General features: G+C 33.8%; 2 protein-coding genes across 2 annotated transcripts in view; both read right to left on the bottom strand.

Annotated features, from left to right (window-relative positions):
* The window catches only part of LOC143239768 (uncharacterized), a 198,664-nt gene extending 191,610 nt beyond the window's left edge, over positions 1 to 7,054 (bottom strand). Inside the window, exon 1 of the mRNA XM_076481250.1 lies at positions 6,862 to 7,054. Coding sequence (XP_076337365.1) covers positions 6,862 to 7,054 — 193 coding nt within the window. The remainder of the gene's footprint in view (positions 1 to 6,861) is intronic.
* Positions 1 to 25,621, bottom strand: part of LOC143238984 (protein turtle-like) — a 574,376-nt gene that overhangs the window by 426,078 nt on the left and 122,677 nt on the right. The window lies entirely within an intron of this gene.

The following is a 25,621-nucleotide window of genomic DNA, read 5'->3' as shown; positions in this document are numbered from 1 at the left end:
TCTATTCACAGTAAGTTTTGCAACCCCCAAGGCAGCGTGGACAAGAAGGAATTTTGTCCGATTTTTTCTTTTTTTCTCTTTACTTGAAACTTGGACGAAAAGCTACCGAAATTACACGAAACATCAACCAGGCATTCGGCCATGGATCTGTTACTGAACGTATAATTCAGCGTTGGTTTCAAAGGTTTCGATATGGAGCTGAAAGTCTTGAAGGCCACGAAGGTCATGGCAGGAAACCATCCTTAGATTAAAAAACGTTAAGGGAAGCAGTTGAAACAGACCCTTGCATTACTATACGTGATCTTGCAGAAAGGCTAGGCACAAAAAATTAAGCATTGCCAACTATCTGAGTGTGATTACAAAGACGAAAAATTTGGATAAGTGGGTTCCACACGAGCTGACTAAAGGCCAACAAAATTGACATTATTAGACCTGTCAAGGATGACGTTCCAAAAATCGAACGAATTAGGAATCGAGGTTCTGTCTCATCCACCTTATTCCACAAACATTTCTTCTACAGATTTTCGTTTTTTCAAGTACTTTAACAACTTTTTGAACAGTAAACGCTTTCAAAGCTAGGCAACTGACGAAAAGGCTTTCAAGGAGCTCATTGACCACAGAAACTCTGATTTCTACAGCAAGGACAAAAACAGCATCGTTTCACGTTGGCAAAAGTGTGCTGAAGCAAATAGTGCTTACTTTGGTTAAAGCATGTTTTACAACACTGGTTTATACTTTTCCAAATTTCGCAGTTCAAAAACGACATTTATTTCTGGACAACCTAATGTAAACAGTAAAGTTACCTTCTGCCAACAGTTATAAGAATTATAGTAAACGGTACAGGTACTTCTGACAACAGTCATTAGTGCCTATGCTGAAGGGACAGCTATGTTTAACAAAGGTTATTGTAATTATATTAATCAGTACAGCTGCCTTTTGCCAGCAGTTATTAGAATTATAGAAGATAGTACAACTATCTTCTGCCAACAGACATAAGCTGTAGTGAAGGTGCAAATCTTTGTCTTAGGAACAGTTATTATAATTATATTAAAGGGTGCAGCTACATTCTTGCATCAACATTATAACTTATATTAAATAGCAAAACTGCTTTCTTTCAGCAACATTCATTAGAGCCTATGATGAAGGGTACAACACATCTTAGTTATAGTTATTAGAACCTATAATAAATGTTACATTTGGGAAGACTCTAGTAACCGGAATTCAAAGTTAGAACGAAGAATACATAAAACAACGATTTGAGAACAGTAATTGGACTTGAAAAAGGCAGTGAGTCTCGAATCGTCTAGTGCATTTTTTACTTAATTCATTAAATAAGCTTTAAAACATAATGATAACAACATATCTAGTAGCAGATAACCTGACAAAGTTGGCATTCTTACCTGGATTCAGCTTTTCGTCAAGTACAAACCACACTAGACTATCTGATCCTGCCAGTAACAGCTACCTGATGACTGTATTAAGAACGAACGATTTACTCGCCACATTCAATGTTTCTAGTAAGAGTATCAGTTAAAGATTTATTTAGAACTGCATGTAACTTATACTGTTACGAAAATTTGCAATGTAGTCGTAAAAGATTATAGAGAGTAAGTAGCAGCAATTTATGTGTGTATGTAAATGCTAGTGTGTCGTCAGTATTTTTTGTGCAAGCTGAAATTTCTAGAAGTTCTGTTGACAGCTATAAAACAGTAACCAACTCGACGCGCCATAATACAGTATACGAGGGCTGTTCAAAAAATACACGGACTGTTTGAATTGCGCGGCTCCAGTTGGTTCCAGGGGAATCCGCTTGGTGTCGCTAGGTTTACACTGATCAGCTGATTACGACGCCATTTCCCGATTGCAGATATCTTTATTTGTGTATCAGCTACGCGGTTTTAAGTGAAGTGCGATTTTTCGTTTGGCGGATTTCAGAATGAATGACCTGAAGGAGCAACGACTTGCTGTGAAATTTTGTGTTAAACTTGGAAAATCTGCGACTGAAACTTTTGCTATGCTTAACACGGCTTACGGTGATGTTGCTATGAAGCGTACGGCATGTTTCAAGTGGCATGAACGTTTTAAGGATGGTCGACAGTCCATTGAAGATGATGAGCGTCCTAGACGTCCTTCCACGTCAACTGACGACCCACACGTCGACAAAATCAACACCCTTGTGCGGGCAAATCGACGTCTGACTGTCAGGGAGCTTGCTGAAGAGTGTGGGATATCAGTTGAATCTTGTTACGAGATTATGACAGAAAAATTGAAGATGCACCGCGTTGCTGCGAAATTCAGCCCTCAGAACTCGTGGGTTTTTGGCCAAACACTCGAGCACTGTTCTTCCCCACCCCCCCCTACTCACCTGACCTTGCTTCTTGCGATTTTTTCTTGTTCCCCAAACTCAAAAGACCCTTGAAAGGAAGAAGATTTGAGACGATTCTCGAGATTAAGGCAAATGAAACGAAGGAGCTGGAGGACATTACAAAAGAAGCGTACCAGGACTGTTTCAACAAGTGGAAACACCGTTGGGATGTGTGTGTGCGTTGGGGAGGAGAGTACTTTGAAGGAGTCCCAGACCTGTAACTTCTAAATAAAGTACATTTTGTTTTATGACGTCAGTCCGCGTATTTTTTTAACAGACCTCGTATATTATTAGTTTGCTATAATTGGTATACTATAAACATCGAAAGCTATAACTGTGATTGATGCTTATTAAAGCTGGTATTCTAGATATTGACCGGGAATGTTTATAACTTCAACTGTGTAAAACTCATGTGTGATCAACGAAGAACTAGCTACCTACCCGTTAATTAAATTGTGCCAGTATCAACTCGCAATTAATTTATCCATCGTGAACTCTTAATGGGATATCAAAAAAGTTCCGGATCAGACATAAAACTCAATATTTTTGTATATAACTTATTGTTTGTAATAACTGTTATTATAAATTGTATTATTGTTTCTGTATTAAAATATATTTCTGTTAAGAAAAAAAATGAGTGTATTAGACTTGTAAGCAAATATCATAAATTCGCTACTCTCTACAGTTAATTAACTACTAAATTTAAGTTACAATTTGACTCAGTTTCAGGCTATCAAAAATTGAAATACGTAAGAGGCGATATATTAAGAAAATTCATAAAAATAACACTATGGATACTTAAAAAGTCAAAATGTACAGTATTTACAGATATCACTGAAATTACTTTATATACACGAATAATCGTATTTAAAACAACTGTATTATTTAGTATGTTTGATTTAACTACAACTGTTTTTTTGCTTTCACTTAATGTTTAAGTACCGAAGTTTCTTTTTTAATCAGATTTAATTTTCTTTTATATGAGTGAAATTAATTAAGGTCACACTTAAGCCTTTTGTTACTTTTTGAAAACATAAAAATAATTATAATAATCAAACTCTTCTGCTGTTATTGAAAACCTCTACTACCCTCTTTTCTAGTTCGATAAGTTTGTACTGAGATAAGGTATGTATACAGTACTGTGTAAAAGTGTGAGGACATGAGAATGTTTGCCTTATTTTGTCATTCTATATGGCTGATTCTTCCATTGTATTATAAAATATAAATTTCCACACTATGGTAATGCTTCACTGATCCCTGTTGAAAACTGAATGAGTCAGGGTGAGAATACTTATTATTCTTTAAAATTTCTTATACTCGTATCAAGGGCATGTCATTATGGTTCGGCTTAAATGAATATACTGATCAAATTTCGGGTCTGAAATAGTTGTTATGTAATGTATTAAATATATGGAAAGAAGCTTGCAAATGGTAAGGTCTACGCTAGAATAAATCAATTTCATAGTACTCCACAAATAAATCTCAGAAACGAATTTAGCGATATATATTAAATTTTTGTTGTCTTCCTACAACCCCAAAATCGTAGATAATTGTCAGTAGAGCAGAAAGTTTGCGAGAAAACTTTACGTGATGCTGGTTGAAGTTACCAATACATTGCTACAAACTCAAAATAACTCCATATACACGATCAATTAAACCATAGATAGGTCCCGGTATGACCAGGTGATTAGGGCGCTCAACTCGTAATTTGAGGGTCGCAGGTTCGAATCCCCGTCGCACCAAACATGCTCGCCCCTTCAGCTACGGGGGCATTATAATGTTACGGTTAGTTCACTATTCATTGATAAAAGAGAAGCCCAAGAGTTGGCGTGGTTGTTGATGACTATCTGTATTTTCTCTAGTCTTACACTACTAAATTAGGGACGGCTATCGAAGATAGCTCTCGTGTAGCTTTGCGCAAAATTCCAAAAAACAATCCATGGATCGTTTTAAAATAGGATAGGAAGACACCTAACCTCAATGATACTGATGTTAAGTATCTTCGTCTATGCACCTTCGGGACAGAATGGAAACTGTACCAAATGACAGAAAAGTGTCCATATCTGCAGTATCAAGAAGACTCAGCAAAAATGGAATGTTTGGTTGTGTAGCATTAATAACGTTTATTTTGGTCTCCAAACATTATCAAAAGCTGAAATTTTTCTAACGTACAAGAACTGTACTGCTGGTGATTAGAAAAGGAAGTTTTGGATAGATAATTTCAAGTTTAAAATACTGGGTTTAAATTATAAGTTTTACATTAGGAATAAAAATGGTAAAAAATTCTTATTTCAGTGCATAGCATCCGCCATGAAGCATGAGGATGGTAGTGTTTTGGTTGATGCGACAGGAGATATTAGCATAATAAATGAAAAGTGAACCAGTAGAAGTGTCATCAGATACTGATACATGATAATATACCAAGTGGTTTCTGTATTATTGATAAAGAATTCTACTACCAAAACGATAAAGACCCAAAACACTCATCCAACCAATGCAAAAATTACTTTTTGAGTCTTTCAAATGATGCATATGCAGTTGAGTATATCTGGGGTTTGATAGATCAAAAAATCAGCAGAAGTTACTTCCAAAGAAATTGTAAGGGAGTGTATTAGAGATACAGTATTTGGAGTAAACTTCCAACAGAAACTTTGATTAAATATGTTACAATAATGCCTGAAAGAATTTTTGCAGTTATTAAAGCAAAAGGGAGACACAAAATATGAACTGTTTGCTGAACTCAAGCACTTCCGTTGAGTTTCTCTTGTACTAAATATGAAGATGTTTCACCCAGGATTTATTTTCCATTGTTCTTTGAAAGTAACTTGAAATCTAAATTTATTTTTGTTCTAACTCTTTTGCTCAGTACTGTAATACATCAATAAAAGTTTTAACTTCTTGCTTTTCAGATCATATAATTTTTTTAAATGACATAAGTTGATTTTTACACATTTTCTTATTATTTTTTGTTGCAATGAAAGAATCCAGGCAAGATCACAAAGTGTCTAATTCTCTTTAGGTAAACCAAAGTTCTTCTCTAAATATTTATTCTTTCATTTTTAATATTACATTTAATTCTTCAGAAGTTTATGTTTATCTTATGAAAATTTACTATTCCTTATTTTTTGTTATAAATCTTAACTATAACAAATACTGGCGACAGTTTCAATCGTTTATACTAACTTAAGAACTGAAACTGAAACCTATTATTTTGTGCTTTAAGATAAGTTTCAGAAACTGTGTAAAAATGATATGGAGCTTCATTTGACCCATGCGAGGGTACATAAAACATTTTAGTTTTACGTTTTGCTAATCTTATGGGCATTTGTTATCACTACTTGTCTTTCTCTAGATGTATCTTTACCAAACTCGATATCGAGGTTCATTGGGTGGTCCATGGAAAGACAAATACAAATTTGTATCTCAAAACGGCCGGTATTGTTATTGAAACTTTTATTAAAATAAAGTACAGAACGACATTTCGAACTTCTTAGGTCATCTTCAGGCTAACAAGGAGAGAGTTTGGCAAACCTGAGAAGGTCGAAACGTTGTTCTGTACTTTAGTTAATAAAAGTTTTAATACCCATACCGGCCGTCTTGAGATACATTTTTACTTCAAGTGGATTACTCGTCATAACGAAATACAAATTTTCATTTTTGCGGTTTTTATGGGCATTTTTACCACTACGTCGCCCCCTGTTGATTAAGCTTCGCCTACTAATATAAAATAAACATCCAGAGAAATAATTGTCAGAAGGGAAGGACTTTTGCATGGGTAAGGTTGAAGAAGAAGATACTGACGACCCTGAGAGTTACAGGTAATTGAGTATTCAACTACATAGTGAACAGTATTATCAGTATCCAACAATGAGGCTATGGATTTGTACTACTTGTTTCTCCAGTTAATTTCTGCAACAACTTGGAAATTATCCTGTCAACAGCATAATTTTTTGGATCCAGAATAGCCCTCTCCCGTGGTTAGATAATGTCTTGGAAATGTTATTACATATTTGGGAACACTCTTTGCTCCAGTTCTTCTCCTGAAGTACAATGATGATTTTAGACATGATGCATCTTCACATGAAAAAATCGAAATTCATCCATACTTCCCCCTCTTTTTGCAAGGTAAAAACAGCCATGTCAGATCTTTTGTTGATGTATTTTAAAAGATTGCATAGAATTTCAAATTGAAGTGAGCCTCAATCCATCAGTTGTCAATTTGCATTTTAAAAGTTGTTCCAAGTCTGAGCGTTGTTTTTAAAGCACTAGCTTCACGATTTTTGTGATGATAGAGAGGATAGCCATCATTCTTGTCTGCATGTTTTGCAAGAAGTTTCTATGATACTTCTTGATGCATTTATAGTCTTGCATACGGGTTGAATTTGATTTAGTTCATCACATGGGTTGTGAACCATTTGCTTGTAGACCACATCAGACAGGCCAGGGTCTTTCTCAAGATTAAATAGCTCAGCACTGAAGATATGTGTCAATCTCACTTCCGTGTATCTTTTCCCTCAACCATACCAAAATGTGAGCATGAGGAAGGCCACGTTTTAGCCACTCAGTGGAATACAAATTGTATCTTGTCTTTTTAAGGACACCACAATCCTTTGTAGTGATCATCCTCATCAGTTCATTAATTTTAAATTTAAACACTCTGGCAATGACGTCATGACTCTCTGTTGGCATTTGGTTTTGATTAAGTTCAACTTTAAACTCCTTTCATTTTGAATTTCAAGTGAAGGTGATGAAAAAATCGGGCCTGCTATATTTTCTAATATAGGACATCGCATCTTGGGTCCTTTCATGTATCTTGGTCCACCTGTGAAGGATGAAGCCAAACTAACGAATATCTCCTTATTTTGAACATATGGTAATTATATCGACATTGACAACATCCCCAAGAAGAAATTACTGTTCTACACGCAGGCGGTTTTATTTGAATTGAAAGAAACAAAGGCACCCACTCTCAGTTTTGGTGTATTCATCCACAACATGCTAGTGAGAAAGGTTGGTGCAACTTAAAATGTAGTTTCCACTTTCTCTGTCTGTCTGAGATCATGAAGGAACGAAATCCTTTGAGGAGATGAGCTTGACCTGCTGCTTTGATAAATTTTAAAATGTGGAAGTGGTACACATTTTGACTGTGCCACATCATCATGAGATTATGTTAGGCACCGGCTCTATTTTGCCTCAGAAAATTCGTTTGATGGTGTTATCTTGGTATCAAAAAACACTGTCGCTTCTGCTATGCTCTTCATCTACCATAACAAAAGCGAATTCATCACAGATTGGGCAAATGAATACTCACCCCCTAGCGACCTTGTTTGCATTGATTAACACCTGGTAATCATTTGAAGTGTCTTGTTGAGCTAAATATTTGACATTTCTGATCAATTAACAGTGTTGGTATATCTAGTTGGACTCGAGAAACATTGTTGCGTCACTGGTTGACTTGTTGACCTTCATATTCAATGAACTTGCGCTCTTTGCCAGGCAATGGCTGAATAAATCTGATTCGATGACATACATGACGTTTAAATTCGAAGATGGACACCTGGCTCAACTATCTCCTGTGATGCACCAAAATAAATCGTTTTAAAGTAAGAATTGTACTTCCTGATGTTAGCCAGAAAGTGCTTTGTCTCAGGGGTTCGACCACATGATTTTAGTAGCTCGAGGGGGGTTTGACCTAAACTTGACATTTACTTTTCTACAGCATATTCTCTTAGATTTTTCTTCCCTTTGTTGGCAAGTAACTGACATAGTGCCTTTTGGCACCCTGGACTAGTAATGTATCTCGAGTTGGTGACTTGAAACACCTTTTTCCAGACATGGTTAATTTTTCTTGTCCTTGCAACAGCAATATGTTGGTCTTGTCTCTGGTTATGGTACTTAATTTGCTCTAGTTGCTACAGTGTCACGATTTTTGTTCATATCTTGGTTTTGGAGAGGCTGGATTTCTTACGTTTTGGCATTTTGGGGGTGATTTGGAGGAAAACAAAAGGAAAACGTCTAAAGTGTTAAGGAGTACATACATACATACATATATTTTGGAGAGAAAAGATCGTTTCCTCAGCCAAAGGATTAAGGAAGTAATTCTGGGTGTCAGTTTTAATATGATTACAACCGACTTGGGTCCAATGTTTCTCAATTTTCAGGTCGGCCAGAGAAAGCGTTAGAAAGATAGTCCTGACTTTGCGCAGCTACATCTTTGAGATCACACTATAGCATATCTTAACCTTAGAGGAGTGAGCTTTCTTCCTATAACGACAAAGTTTTATTATGATTTCTTAAAATGTGAGAAATACTAGTTAAAAAACACAGAGTGACTAGACTTTCAGGTCAACTCAGTATTTGTCTTTGAAATCAATGCTAATTTAAAGTGTGTGTGTTTTCTTATAGCAAAACCACATAGGGTTTCTGCTCTGTTCACTGAGGAGAATCAAACCCTTGATTTTAACATTTTAAATCCGAAGATCTATTGCTGTTCCATCTCATTAATGCTGGAAAAATATTCAAAGTTTCATACAAAATATTTACGTATCCTTAGATTTTGTTTGTTTCTTTTGAATTCCGCGCAAGGTTAGCTACACGAGGGTTATCTGCGCTAGCCGTCCCTAATTTAGCAATTTAAGACTAGAGGGAAGACAGCTAGTCATCACCATCCACGAACTCTTGAGCTACTCTTTTACCAGCGAATAGTGGGATTGACCGTCATATTATAAAGCCCCCACGGCTGAAAGGACGAACATATTTCGTATGACGGAGATTCAAACCCGCGACCCTCAGATTACAAATCAAGTGCCTTAACCACCTGGCCATAGCAGAGCCTTACTGATTAAGAAGTAAAATTTATAATAAAGAATATTTTTTTTAATTTCAAAAAACATATCTTTATTATAACTAAAAATGCTTATTTGATTTTAAAAAAGTAAAAGTAGTGCGAATAAAAACGATTTTAAATGACACATTCTTAATATTAGGTAAATGGTTGCAAAATGGCAGAGTAGAGTACAATATTTAGGATTTCAAAAAATAAAAATGTAAGGTAAAAATTACATCTTAAGAATTTAGCAAAAGACATTGACACTTGTTCATCTAAATCTATTTGTTTGGAAAAAAATGTTAAGCGTCTAGATGTTAAGAATTATTTGACGCCCTTTTGAATAATTAAGCACTTTTAATATAGGATGTGTTTTTCTTATAGCAAAGTCACATTAGATTATCTACTTAGTCCACCGCGGGAAATCGAACCTCTCAATTTTAGTGTTGTAAATCCGTAGACTTTCCGCTGTACCAGCGAGCGACCATAATAGAGGGAAGAACTTATCCAAGTATAATAAAGTAAATTAATGAATTATAAAACAACTTTTTGTTTGTTTAGAATTACGTACAATGCGACACAATGGGCTGGCTGTGATCTATTCACCACAGGTATGAAACCCGGTTTTTAGCGGTGTGATTCCGCAGATAAGCCGCTGGCGAGCTAAAGTGTAACACCATTTATTGATAACATGAAACAGTTTGTAACAGGCATATTTTACTAAAAGTTATTATATAGTGTATTTTTTAATGAAATAAAATTAATTATACTATGAAAAAAAAATACTTTTTCTTATTCCTGGACAGAAAGTGTTATTTCCCCATTACTTATGCCTAAAGTAAATAGAAAAGACTTATTTTCCTCTTTAAACTTCGCTTTAGGAACACATAACGAAAACATGATGGGAGACTATATTTGCGGGCTGATTCATGAAAATGATTTTAGTCACAAATCTCGAAAAACTACTCACTTCTAAATATTTTTGTATAACTTTAGTAAAAATACACGTAAATCTTAATTCATATGTTGTTTATTCAGACCTTATGTAAATGGAAATGTGCAAATCTGCCCGTTTTTACATAGAAAATAGGTTAATTTCTAAATTTCTTTATCCGGGTTACAAAAGCAAAGTTTAAAGGGAATAATGGCCATTTTCTATGCTTTAACAATATAAGCCATTAAGAAATAACACATACTATCCAGGAATAAAATTTGTGTTACATTGTGTTAGTTATCGATATTTTTAGATTAATTATAATAAAGCTCTTGAGTTAATTATAAATTGAAATTTAATTTTGATTATATTAGTATTGTAGTACATTAATATTGAAACTGTAAAGCGATGGAAAATAGTTTCTCTTATTCAAAGATTATTGGTTATATAAAATGCGTAGAGATATACCCGAGTTGGTACTTCTAAAGAAATATGGAAATTAGTTCACATTTTGTACGTAATAGTTACACAGAAAAATAAAGCCATTAATACTGTCTTATATCTTGTTTACTGCGTTAATATCCTGTAAGACCAATTAGACTACAATTAAAGTATCTTAATGTGTATATTGTAAATGTCAAGAGACAGAAATAAGACAAACTTGTTTCATAGGTCATATTACTCTTCAATTTGGTGTCGGATTTCACTGAGCGGATAGTCATGTAGCAATGTTTATAAAATCTTAATGTCGCTGTTAATTTATTAGATTGCTACGATACCTGTAGCATGTATCTTAATATAATTTGCATTTGAATAATCTCAAACGTGATGTTTTTTTATTTGCATGTAAAATCATTACATAATTTCCTTTCATCCTTAATATTTTATTCTGTGTGTTTCCCTTTGAACTAATAATACAAGTCATATATTGAATTCAGGTGACAGAGACTAATATTGGGAGAAAATGGTATAAAGTTTAAGGGTAGACAAGATTACACGAGAAGACATGGTATCAGTAGAATGTCCTTGGTTTACTTTCAACTATGTTAACAATATTAATGTGTAAATAAATCAGAAGTTCTAAATTATATCATAATAAACACTTTCAACCGGTATCATGTAACTATTTTTTTTTTTTTTTTTTGGAGTCAAGCCACTCTTGTTTGTTTCCTCGAGCAAATAAAATGCCTTCAGTTGCATATATTTAAAAGACTACAATAGTGCACAAGGACTTTTGTCTGATCTTACATTCTCGACTTTGACGATGTCAAATAAGTTAATGTTCAGTGTGGTACAAACTTGATCCAAAGTTTGATTCTAATGTAACAAGGTCTTCAAGTAGCAGCTTTGATTGATCGTTCCGAAAAGCAACAAAAGCCACGAAGGATAAAAGTTGACAGTATTGTGAATTGGTACAAAAGACAGCATCAGATAATAAATCTTGCAATTTCAGTAGATAATTCTGCTCAGAAGTCCCTACTTTAGTGATAAGGAGAGTGCTCCGGCAGAAGAGTGTTGGAAATGGAAGTAAGTTACTTTTCAACCATTTCGAATTACGGCGCACTTTCTGATTTTGAACTTTTTAACTAATTCACACAGTTCACTGGTAGATATCAAGGAGAAACCACCTAAGTTACTGTAATGAGAAAACGATAATTCTATTAACAAGCTAATGATGATGACAAAATACATTGACCTGAGGTGGGATAATACGGACAGAAGTTACGAGAACAGTGGATATGAGAAAGGATTTTTAAATATTATTTAAATTAACATAGATGCCGCCCTACGGGCGAATGTTTTTTCTTAATCTTAGTATTCGTAGTGCTGCACGGGAAAAGTGTTCGGATAGTGCTCTGTAGTTATGTGCGACTCACGACATCAAAATGGTTCAATATACAGAGCTCTGCGATATAAACTATAATGTTTTTATGTATTAGATTTAGTAACGTTTATTGAAAAATAAGTTTTTAATAACTCCAGTTTCTTAGTATTTGGTTTGTTTTGAATTTCGCACAAAGCTACACGAAGGCTATCTGCGCTAGTCGTCCCTAATTTAACAAGTGTAAGATTAGAGGGAAGGCAGCTAGTCATCACCACCTACCGCCAACTCTTACCAACGAATGGTGGGATTGTCTATAACTTTATAACGCCCCTACGGCTGAAAAGGCAAGCATGTTTGGTGTGACGAGGATTTGAACCCGCGACCCTCGGATTACAAGTCGAGTGTCTTAACCACCTGGCCATCCCCGGCCTTTTTCAGTATCACATTTAAAAATTACATCAATAAAGATTATAATCAAGCCCTCCTTTGTAGTCCAAGTAAATGCCATGTTCTCGTTGTGAAACTTGTATTTTTATTTAAAATTTTATTCTATTATAAAGAATCGGTTACTGTACCTTCGAAAGTTATTTTTCTGATTATCTGAATCTTGAACATTCTGATCACTACAGAAGACGTGTGTGAATATGAAGAGAATACAGCAAAGTGTTGGACATTCTGGTCAGTACAGAAGACGTGTGTGAATATGAAGAGAATACAGCAAAGTGCTGGACATTCTGGTAAGTACAGAAGACGTGTGTGAATATGAAGAGAATACAGCAGAGTGCTGGACATTCTGGTCAGTACAGAAGACGTGTGTGAATATGAAGAGAATACAGCAGAGTGCTGGACATTTTAGTCAGTATAGAAGACGTGTGTGAATATGAAGAGAATACAGCAAAGTGCTGGACATTCTGGTAAGTACAGAAGACGTGTGTGGATATGAAGAGAATACAGCAGAGTGCTGGACATTTTAATCAGTATAGAAGACGTGTGTGAATATGAAGAGAATGCAAATCAATTTAGAAATCAGAGTAGTCACTCAAAGTTTTGAAAACAAAAGGAGACTTTGTAAATTGAAGTTAGAAGACACCAACATTATACACGTATAGATTGTAACACTTTTACTCATTGTAATTTGTTCTTCGCATGCCATATTCATATGAGTGAAATATTTACTGTATTTACGATGAAACATTTTGATTCCTCTTTCACAGGTTAAACAAATCTGGATATAGCATAATAAAAAAAATCCAAAAAGATTTTAGCCTTCCATTTAATTTTTAGTAGCGAACCCTTTTTAATTAAAAAAACAGTACAGCCTTAAATTACAAATTCGAGTGTCTGTTTGTTTTTGAATTTCGCGCAAGGTTACAATGAGAGCCATCTGCGCTAGCCGTCCCTAATTTTGCAGTGTAACACTAGAGGGAAGGCAGCTAGTTCCCAAATTTCTCCTTTAAAACCTTTCTCTTAACTTGTATCTCAGAACAGCTGCTACGGGTATTAACACTTTTACTATTAAAGCAGAGAATAACCTGAAGATGCCCTAGGAAGGTCGAAACATTGTTCCCTGCTTTAATAGAGGAAGTGTTAATACCAAAACCACCCATTCTAAGATACATTTTTATTTCAAGTGGGTTTCTCGCCATCACGACTTACTCTCCCATAACCTATTTTTCTGCCGCTTTCGGACATATCCAAACAAATATTTGTAAGTGGTGACTGTGAAATTCGATTTTATTCTGTAGCTACCTAAAAACCACATCCCTCTACTGTTACTTTCACACGTCAGCATCAAGATCTGGGTGTTTAAAAAAATATTGCATCAAGCAAGAACATCTTTGCATCCTTGAAACAACCGACATAATGCACAGTGAAAGGGTTCAATTAAGTCTTCCTTTCTCCTTTCTTAGTCCTATTGTTTTTCAGTTGAAGATTTATTTCACTTCATAAACTTCACCAGAAGACTTAAAATTACATTAATTTAAGACTTTCACTAGAAAACTGAGAATGAAAACTAGAATATAACTGTTGCAAGTTCAAGCATGTCTACCTTACGAATCGTCAAGTAAAACTATTTACAGACCATCAATATTCAAAGAAACTATATTTGCAAATGTACATTGTCACTATTAGTAGTTGTTTTTAAAACTATAATGCATTATTATTCAGAAGAATGAAATACTGACAGCATAATGATGCTTACAAAAATTTAATAACACTGACAAATTATAACAATGAAGGTTAGAATTACATTTTCATATTTTTTGAAATTAAACACTTCAGTTTAATGGAACCATGTTTAAAATGTCGAAGCTCACTGAGCTCTTTCAAGAGCATCCTTCGATCTATTAAAAAAACAAAAAAACACAGGAAATGTGTTATTGTTCGTAGGATCCATTTTTTTTTTATTTTTAAATATGTGATGCAAACTGTGCTTTATACATAAACTATTATTATCATAGATTGAGAAAACAGTAGTTTCACCACACAAACACCATGACAAATGTTTAGAAGAGGTTTATCATTTTCAATGTAACAATACATTCTTAAGAAATCATTGGTAAATCTTGAATAATTGTTTCTTGAGTTACTGGAACATGTAGCCTTCTTTAATATTTTCACAAGATATGTAACACATAAAGTATTTTTATTACAAGAATATATTCACAGTTATCTTTAGTATCTTGACCTAAAAAATCAAAGACAGGAACATCTAAATCTCACGTGAAAATAACACAATGTTCTGTAACTGGTGAAGTTATTTTTGCAAATCTTTAAGTTTGATTTGCACTGATTTATTCATGTTATAACTTTCAGACTACACCTTCATAATGGTACATTCTGAGGACTTTTTCTATTTTGGACTTTTTTTTTCACCCTGAAATCTAAAAAAGTAAAGATAAAAATGAGAGTTCATTATCTTTAAAGGCCTGCTTACTAACCATTACTAATTGTTCATTTTTGATTGCTGAACAATCCTAAACCTTTTTGGTTTCTAAAAAGTAATTTAATAACATACTTAAATAAGAAATTGTAACCAAACTTACATACCTATAACAGTGTTTAATCTTTGAAATATAACATTGAATGAAATATTGCTTCTGTATTTTCTATTGTAATGTGACTAAAGATGGCTTACACATTTTCAAAACAACTAACCAATCCCTTATAACTCTGAAATTTAAAATCAGTGTACATCAGTGGTTTTCAACCAGGGGTGCGAAATAACATTTGTTTTGGCCACCTGCACCTTTATTCTTAAATAAATAATTACTGTGAGGGGTGCTAGAACATATTAAAATTTTTTAGGGGTGCAGAGAATAAAAAAGGTTGGGAACCACTGGTATACATCATATAAGAATAAAATTGGCCAGTATTTCAATTTTCCCATCATCAGTATGCTTGTGCAAAATTATGTTATGAAGCACCTGCAACTTGGTTGGACTCCAGTACAAAATTACCATTAGTTTAAGCAATGGATTGGAATTCAGAATCCAACTGCATTACAACTTTTATTATGGTTAGCATCCAATGTGAACAACAACAAAAGAAACCATGTAATCTACAGGAAATATGTTGATAAATAAAAACATTGCACTGTTTTTCAGTATACACATTAGCAGTATTAAACAATTCCTTATATCAATAGTGTAACAACAAATACCAGATGTATTATTCTCTTGCATTGGTGAATAAATGATAATATTATCACAATACTGTAATACTCAAATAAAACTGAAAGTGACATTGTAGGTCATCCTGGATCTGCCCAACACAAATGTATCCTTACAGTAGGATATAGAATGAAAATTCAATAGACAGGTTATTTACAACAATTATCAAACAAAGTTTGTATAAAATAGGTCATTATAAGCCAGCATCATAAAAAATATTTGATGGGGAATGACATACACATACACACTTGCTACACTGATGTTATAAGCAAGCAGACCAGATGATGCTGTGCTATAGTGATGGATTATTCTCTATAACAGCCTATGAAATGAAAAAAGAAAGTTTAAAAATCTGTGTATAGTGATGGTCAATGATAGTATAGGTCCATATGGACCGCAGAAAAATATCATATTATAGCTACTAAATGTTGATCCAGGTTTTCTACTTGACAATTACATGAATGGATATAAATTTGTAACGATTATGTAAAAGGATATACAACCAAGAATGTTGTTCAAGTTCAGAAGACCCAGGATGTAGTAACGTAATAGTTACACAGAGAAATAAAGCCATTAATACTGTCTTTTATCTTGTTTACTACGTTAATATCCTGTGAGACCAATTAGACTACAATTAAAGTATCTTAATTTGTATATTGTAAATGTCAAGAGACAGAAATAAGACAAACTTGTTTCATAGGTCATATTACCCTTCAATTTGGTGTCGGATTTCACTGAGCTGATAGTCATGTAGCAATGTATATAAAATCTTAATGTCGCTGTTAATTTATTAGATTGCTACGATACCTGTAGCATGTATCTTAATATAATTTGCACTTGAATAAACTCAAACGTGATTTTTTTTTATTTCCATGTAAAATCATTACATAATTTCCTTTCATCCTTAATATTTTATTCTGTGTGTTTCCTTTTGAACTAATAATACAAGTCATATATTGAATTCAGGTGACAGAGACTAATATTGGGAGAAAATGGTATAAAGTTCAAGGGTAGACAAGATTACACGAAAAGACATGGTATCAGTAGAATGTCCTTGGTTTCCTTTCAACTATGTTAACAATATAAATGTGTAAATAAATCAGAAGTTCTAAATTATATCATAATAAACACTTTCAACCGGTATCATGTAACTAATTTTTTTTTTTTTGGAGTCAAGCCACTCTTGTTTGTTTCCTCGAGCAAATGAAATGCCTTCAGTTGCATATACTTAAAAGACTACAATAGTGCACAAGGACCTTTGTCTGATCTTACATTCTCGACTTTGACGATGTCAAATAAGTTAATGTTCAGTGTGGTACAAACTTGATCCAAAGTTTGATTCTAATGTAACAAGGTCTTCAAGTAGCAGCTTTGATTGATCGTTCCGAAAAGCAACAAAAGCCACGAAGGATAAAAGTTGACAGTATTGCGAATTGGTACAAAAGACAGCATCAGATAGTAAATCTTGCAATTTCAGTAGATAATTCTGCTCAGAAGTCCCTTAGGAGAAACCACCTAAGTTACTGTAATGTGAAAACGATAATTCTATTAACAAGCTAATGATGATGACAAAATACATTGACCTGAGGTGGGATAATACGGACAGAAGTTACGAGAACAGTGGATATGAGAAAGTATTTTTAAATATTATTTAAATTTACATAGATGCCGCCCTACGGGCGAATGTTTTTTCTTAATCTTAGTATTCGTAGTGCTGCACGGGAAAAGTGTTCGGATAGTGCTCTGTAGTTATGTGCGACTCACGACATCAAAATGGTTCAATATACAGAGCTCTGCGATATAAACTATAATGTTTTTAATTATTAGATTTAGTAACGTTTATTGAAAAATAAGTTTTTAATAACTCCAGTTTCTTAGTATTTGGTTTGTTTTGAATTTCGCACAAAGCTACACGAAGGCTATCTGCGCTAGTCGTCCCTAATTTAACAAGTGTAAGATTAGAGGGAAGGCAGCTAGTCATCACCACCTACCGCCAACTCTTACCAACGAATGGTGGGATTGTCTATAACTTTATAACGCCCCTACGGCTGAAAAGGCAAGCATGTTTGGTGTGACGAGGATTTGAACCCGCAACCCTCGGATTACAAGTCGAGTGTCTTAACCACCTGGCCATGCCCGGTCTTTTTCAGTATCACATTTAAAAATTACATCAATAAAGATTATAATCAAGCCCTCCTTTGTAGTCCAAGTATATGCCATGTTCTCGTTGTGAAACGTGTATTTTTATTTAAAATTTTATTCTATTATAAAGAATCGGTTACTGTACCTTCGAAAGTTAATTTTCTGATTATCTGAATCTTGAACATTCTGATCACTACAGAAAACGTGTGTGAATATGAAGAGAATACAGCAAAGTGTTGGACATTCTGGTCAGTACAGAAGACGTGTGTGAATATGAAGAGAATACAGCAGAGTGCTGGACATTCTGGTCAGTACAGAAGACGTGTGTGAATATGAAGAGAATACAGCAGAGTGCTGGACATTCTGGTCAGTTCAGAAGACGTGTGTGAATATGAAGAGAATGCAAATCAATTTAGAAATCAGAGTAGTCACTCAAAGTTTTGAAAACAAAAGGAGACTTTTTAAATTGAAGTTAGAAGACACCAACATTACACACGTATAGATTGTAACACTTTTACTCATTGTAAGTTATTCTTCACATGTCATATTCATATGAGTGAAATATTTACTGTATTTACGATGAAACATTTTGATTCCTCTTTCACAGGTTAAACAAACCTGGATATAGCATAATAAAAAAATCCAAAAAGATTTTAGCCTTCCATTTAATTTTTAGTAGCGAACCCTTTTTAATTAAAAAAACAGTACAGCCTTAAATTACAAATTCGAGTGTGTTTGTTTTTGAATTTCGCGCAAGGTTACAATGAGAGCCATCTGCGCTAGCCGTCCCTAATTTTGCAGTGTAACACTAGAGGGAAGGCAGCTAGTTCCCAAATTTCTCCTTTAAAACCTTTCTCTTAACTTGTATCTCAGAACAGCTGCTACGGGTATTAACACTTCCTCTATTAAAGCCAAAACCACCCATTCTAAGATACATTTTTATTTCAAGTGGGTTTCTCGCCATCACGACTTACTCTCCCATAACCTATTTTTCTGCCGCTTTCGGACATATCCAAACAAATATTTGTAAGTGGTGACTGTGAAATTCGATTTTATTCTGTAGCTACCTAAAAACCACATCCCTCTACTGTTACTTTCACGCGTCAGCATCAAGATCTGGGTGTTTAAAAAAATATTGCATCAAGCAAGAACATCTTTGCATCCTTGAAACAACCGACATAATGCACAGTGAAAGGGTTCAATTAGGTCTTCCTTTCTCCTTTCTTAGTCCTATTGTTTTTCATTTGAAGATTTATTTCACTTCATAAACTTCACCAGAAGACTTAAAATTACATTAATTTAAGACTTTCACTAGAAAACTGAGAATGAAAACTAGAATATAACTGTTGCAAGTTCAAGCATGTCTACCTTACGAATCGTCAAGTAAAATAATCAGTGATGACGAGAAACCCACTTGTTGAGAAATTTATATGCAAAAACGGCTCGTTTGGGCTGAGAAAACACTTTACATTGAAGAGCGAACAACGTTTCGACCTTCTTCGGTCATCGTCAGGTTCACAAAAAACCTGAACGAACCTGACGATGACCGAAGAAGGTCGAAACGTTGTTCATCTATAAAAAGTGTTTTCAGCCCAAACAACAACGTACATATCATCGTCAAGTAAAACTATTTACAGACTATCAATATTCAAAGAAACTATATTTGCAAATGTACATTGTCACTATTAGTAGTTGTTTTTAAAACTATAATGCATTATTATTCAGAAGAATGAAATACTGACAGCATAATGATGCTTACAAAAATTTAATAACACTGAAAAATTATAACAATGAAGGTTAGAATTACATTTTCATATTTTTTGAAATTAAACACTTCAGTTTAATGAAACCATGTTTAAAATGTCGAAGCTCACTGAGCTCTTTCAAGAACATCCTTCGATCTATTAAAAAAACAAAAAAAAAACACAGGAAATGTGTTATTGTTCATAGGATCCATTTTTTTTTATTTTTAAATATGTGATGCAAACTGTGCTTTATACATAAACTATTATTATCATAGATTGAGAAAACAGTAGTTTCACCACACAAACTCCATGACAAATGTTTAGAAGAGGTTTATCATTTTCAATGTAACAATACATTCTTAAGAAATCATTGGTAAATCTTGAATAATTGTTTCTTGAGTTACTGGAACATGTAGCCTTCTTTAATATTTTCACAGGATATGTAACACATAAAGTATTTTTATTACAAGAATATATTCACAGTTATCTTTAGTATCTTGACCTAAAAAATCAAAGACAGGAACATCTAAATCTCACGTGAAAATAACACAATGTTCTGTAACTGGTGAAGTTATTTTTGCAAATCTTTAAGTTTGATTTGCACTGATTTATTCATGTTATAACTTTCAGACTACACCTTCATAATGGTACATTCTGAGGACTTTTTCTATTTTGGACTTTTTTTTCACCCTGAAATCTAAGAAGTTAGAGGAGATAAAATGAGAGTTCATAACCTTTAAAGGCCTGCTTACTGACCATTACTAATTGTTCATTTTGGATTGCTGAACAATCCTAAACTATTTTGGGTTCTAAAAGGTAATTTAATAACATACTTAAATAAGAAATTGTAACCAAACTTACATACCTATAACAGTGTTTAATCTTTGAAATATAACATTGAATGAAATATTGCTTCTGTATTTTCTATTGTAATGTGATTAAAGATGGCTTACACATTTTCAAAACAACTAACCAATCCCTTATAACTCTGAAATTTAAAAATCAGTGTACATCAGTGGTTTTCAACCAGGGGTGCGAAATAACATTTGTTTTGGCCACCTGCACCTTTATTTTAAATAAATAATTACTGTGAGGGGTGCTAGAACATATTAAAATTTTTTAGGGGTGCAGAGCATAAAAGGTTGGGAACCACTGGTGTACATCATATAAGAATAAAAGTGGCCAGTATTTCAATTTTCCCATCATCAGTATGCTTTTGCAAAATTATGTTATGAAGCACCTGCAACTTGGTTGGACTCCAGTACAAAATTACCATTAGTTTAAGCAATGGATTGGAATTCAGAATCCAACTGCATTACAACTTTCATTATGGTTAGCATCCAATGTGAACAACAACAAAAGAAACCATGTAATCTACAGGAAATATGTTGATAAATAAAAACATTGCACTGTTTTCAGTATGCACATTAGCAGTATCAAACAATTCCTTATATCAATAGTGTAACAACAAATACCAGATGTATTATTCTCTTGCATTGGTGAATAAATGATAATATTATCACAATACTGTAATACTCAAATAAAACTGAAAGTGACATTGTAGGTCATCCTGGATCTGCCCAACACAAATGTATCCTTACAGTAGGATATAGAATGAAAATTCAATAGACAGGTTATTTACAACAATTATCAAACAAAGTTTGTATAAAATAGGTCATTATAAGCCAGCATCATAAAAAATATTTGATGGGGAATGACATACACATACACACTTGCTACACTGATGTTATAAGCAAGCAGATCAGATGATACTGTGCTATAGTGATGGATTATTCTCTATAACAGCCTATGAAGTGAAAAAAAAAAGTTTAAAAATCTGTGTATAGTGATGGTTGTTGATAGTATGGGTCCAGATGGACCGCAGAAAATATCAGATTATAGCTACTAAATGTTGATCCAGGTTTTCTACTTGACAATTACATGAATGGATATAAATTTGTAATGATTATGTAAAAGGATATACAACCAGGAATGTTGTTCAAGTTCAGAAGACCCAGGATGTAGTGATTAGGTTAAATGCATAAGACATCTCTCTGGTATTCATTTTTCAAATCAAAGATAAACCACATTTAACTTGTATATGTCATAATTGAAAACCTCTAAGTTAGAAAGTCATCAATGGTAAGTCATTGAAATGTTCACAAACAATTTCACACCTCACTCACTTCTATCAGTTACAGCTGCACAGTGTTTGGTTTGTTTTTGAATTTTGTTCCAAGCTACACAAGGGTTATCTGCACTAGCTGTCCCTAATTTAGCAGCGTAAGATGAGAGGGAAGACAACTAGTCATCACCACTCACTGCCAACTCTTGCGCTACTCTTTTACCAAAGAGTAAAGGGATTGACCATCACATTATAAAGCTCCCACAGCTGAAAGGGCAAGCATGTTTGGTGTGACAAGGATTCGAACCCGTGCTCCTAGAATTACGAGTAGAATGTCTTAACCACCTGGCCATGCTAATAAGAATTTCAGCAGCAAACACAATAAAACATTCTCAGCAAGTTGCTCATACTAATTTGAATGATGTGGTTATAACTCTACTTTTTTGTCTCATCTTTTATCATGCATGGAAAATAATAATTTTAACTAATTAGAATGTATGTTTTTAGCACATGTTTGATAACCTGTGATAGCAAAAAAATCAGTTTTCTGCACTTTCAGGTACATTATGTGGTAGTTTAAGTACCACCTGTGCTAACTGTGGTACTCAGTTATACTGACATCCAACATAAAACCCAGAAGTTTCCATCAAGTGGAGGTTCAGGATTTTTTAATAGAACAATAAATTTAATATCAACAGAAGAAAACAAGAACAAGTATATTTTTTAAACACTAAATTTTTTTTTACAAACTATTGGTGTTAACAAAACCATCCAGATTATTATTTCTGTATTCTCTGACTACTGGGGTCAATGACAAGAGAAAAGCCAAAACCAAGAGCAATTTTAACCAGTTAGGTGTACAGATTTCTGTAATGCTCATATAGTGTGTGATATGTATCTTTTACCTATGTAATAAGATTAGCATATATTTATGACCTTAAGATATCTGGTTAAACATCTCACAGATGCTATTATATAACAAGTCAGCGAAGATTTCAACATTAGAAAGAAAAATAAAAAAACTTACTTAACAAAGAAAAAACTAATTAATACAAGTACAAAGCACTGGTCAAGTTTGTTCCTACAATTCCTAACAAACTAATGTATTGTTAAGTCTGTGATGACGAGAAAATCCACTTGTAGAGAAAAATATATATATAAAAACGGCCGATATGGGTTGAGAAAATTCTATGTACAGGAGTGAACAACATTTTCACCTTCTTCGGTCATGGTCAGCTATCGGTCAGTTACCTCTTTCTTTCTTTGCGAACCTGACAATGAGCGAAGAAGGTTGAAACATTGTTCGTGCCTTTATGTAGAACTTTCTGAGAAACCCATACCAGCCATTTTTACATATATAATGCATTGTTAAAATTTTATTCACAAATTATATGTAAAACTAAATACCTCAGACTGAATTAAAATTAAGGAAGTTTGAAAACTCATTGTATTACATTTGTAGGACTTTTAAATTTTGAAAAAATAGTAGATTTCTGTTCAAATAGAAGAAGTCACTTTAAATCTTTCTATTGTCATGCCATAATAATAAAGTATTTATACCATTATTTAAAAAAGAAGAAAGAAAGCTAAGCCTGGACGAAGTTACCATGTGTGTGACTTTAAAGTCCTGATGGCCTAAAACATTTTATTATTATTATTATTATTATTATTATTACTACAGTGAGAAGAAAAAACGTTTATCATGATGCCTAAAGGTGACAAAAAGAATTGAAAGGTGGAAGTAATGAAAGACTGACCAGATTGTTTTTAAAGTGGTTATCATCAATTGTAATTATTATTATTATTATTATTACAGAATTTTAAGCAGCTTTTTTTTGTAAACATTATTTCATAATTCTTTTAAATATATTAAATATTTAAAAGCTTTATTTCTTCTCAGTTAATTCAAAAATAAAGATGTTGCACTTATTACATAAACATTTTTTAAAATCAAGTTATGTATCTAAAGACACTTAATTGTAAACTCAAGTTGATACATTTTCCTGTGCTTGAATCACAGGACCCGATGTTGACAGACACCATAGTGTGAAAAATACAAAGTAATACAGTATCATAACTCATTAAGAATACTTTCTGTTAAATGCACTTAACGAACATGAGATTCAGTTCTCTACAAAACAAGCAAATGCTTAGATTTAACACCTACTGTGAATATAAAATTGTACAAATCCCTTCCGTTAATTACAGAATTAACTATCATTGATGGTGACAGTTCTGTGATTTTCCAACTTCCTCTGCACCGTGGCACTGCTCAGATCTTTTGTGCTAAAGATTTAACCAAGACTAAAATTATTCAGCGGTTTAAGAACCAAAAACCTAACTTGTTCGTAATCACTAAGGTATTTCATATCAATAATAAATGAAATGCAAGATGCATGACAATCAGAATGTTATGACATTATTTCTCTCTATTAATTTAGTGCATAACGTACACTAGCTGGGGTACCCATACCCTGGATAGAAGTTGATGTAAATTTATGATTAATGAAAGGTTATCTTATGACATGAAAAGTTGCTTCCTTTATATATAATTTCTTTAAAATATCCAAAACACCCGTAAAAATAGCAGAATACAAAATGTGAAACCGTAAATTTGAAACTATCTCCTCATAGGCCCAACAAACATTTATGACAAATTTGTTAAAGATCCATCGATAAGGGTGAAGTACTGGTATAATAATAACAATTAAAATAAATAGAGTACCTTGCAAAAGCATTCATCCTCCACCAATGATGTCATACTTTGATGAAATACGAATAATATAACCCTTTAAAAACAAGTTAATTAAAAACATTCTAAACTCTAATGATCAAACTTAATGTCGGCAAAGAATTGATACAAATTGAAATTTGCTGAGAGCGTAAGCATTCAGTTCCCCAAGTCAGTACTTAATGAAAGCACCTTCAGCATCAATTTTTGCCATGAGTCCTTCCAGATAGGTAAAGCTTTACATATCAAGATGGTACAATTCTTGGCCATTCTTCCGGACAAAATTGTTGCAATTCTGATACTGCGTTCAAGTCAGGGCTTTGACTGGGTCACTCCAGACATTCATTTCTTTTTCCTTTTGAAACCAGTGTGACTTTGGCCTTGTGCTTTGGATCATTGTTTTACTGGAATGTAAATTTCTGACCCAGTTTTACATTCTTGACTGACACAAATAGAATTTCCTTATTTTGCACCATTCATCTTTCCCTCAATCCTGACAGGGTGATATGCTGTGTTGGGCTTGTGCCAGAAGTAATACTTATGTTTAGATGAGAAAGTTATTTTTGTGTCTAATCTACCACAAAACCTTCTGCCACATGTCTGTAGTATCATTTACACTCTTTGTTGCAAACTCCATACGAGACTTAAGATGATTCTTTTTCAGTAATGGCTTCTTTCTTGTCATTTGCACATATAGGCCAACACTGTGTAGGGACCAGGATATTGTCAAGGTATGAACAATGACTCCCATCTCAGATATGAAACGTTGCAAATCTTTCAAAGTCACTGTTGGCTATACAAGTTTCCTGTTTGCCTGGCTGTTTAGTTTAAAAGGGTGGTCTGATCTTTGTAGTAACTGGATGTTATGAAGTACATCCAACTTTTTATGACCGATTTCACCTACACAAAGACTTGCCACCCACCCATACAGACCAGTTTTGTGAAGGAACAGATATATTGTTGATGTAGGAGAACTTACTCGAATCTCAGACATGGAACTTCTCAAGTCTTTCAAAGTTACCATTAGTTTCATAATGGCATCCCTGACCAGCTTACTTCTTACTCATCTGTACACTTTGGAAGTGCTGTCTCATCTGGGTGGTATGAAATACACCACACTCAAAGTTATTATCAGCTACTTTGAAATTTTTTATTGTAAACTTCTCCTGTTCCATACTTCTCTACCACTTTATCTCTGAATTGTTTGGAAAGCTCTTGGTCTTCATGGTTGGTTTGTCTTATCGCTGTGCAAGT

Source organism: Tachypleus tridentatus, chromosome 13 (assembly GCF_004210375.1).
Source record: "Tachypleus tridentatus isolate NWPU-2018 chromosome 13, ASM421037v1, whole genome shotgun sequence".
Lineage (NCBI taxonomy): Eukaryota > Metazoa > Arthropoda > Merostomata > Xiphosura > Limulidae > Tachypleus > Tachypleus tridentatus.
The sequence above is the reverse complement of the archived record's forward strand: the minus strand, read 5'-3'. Positions and strand labels throughout refer to the sequence as shown.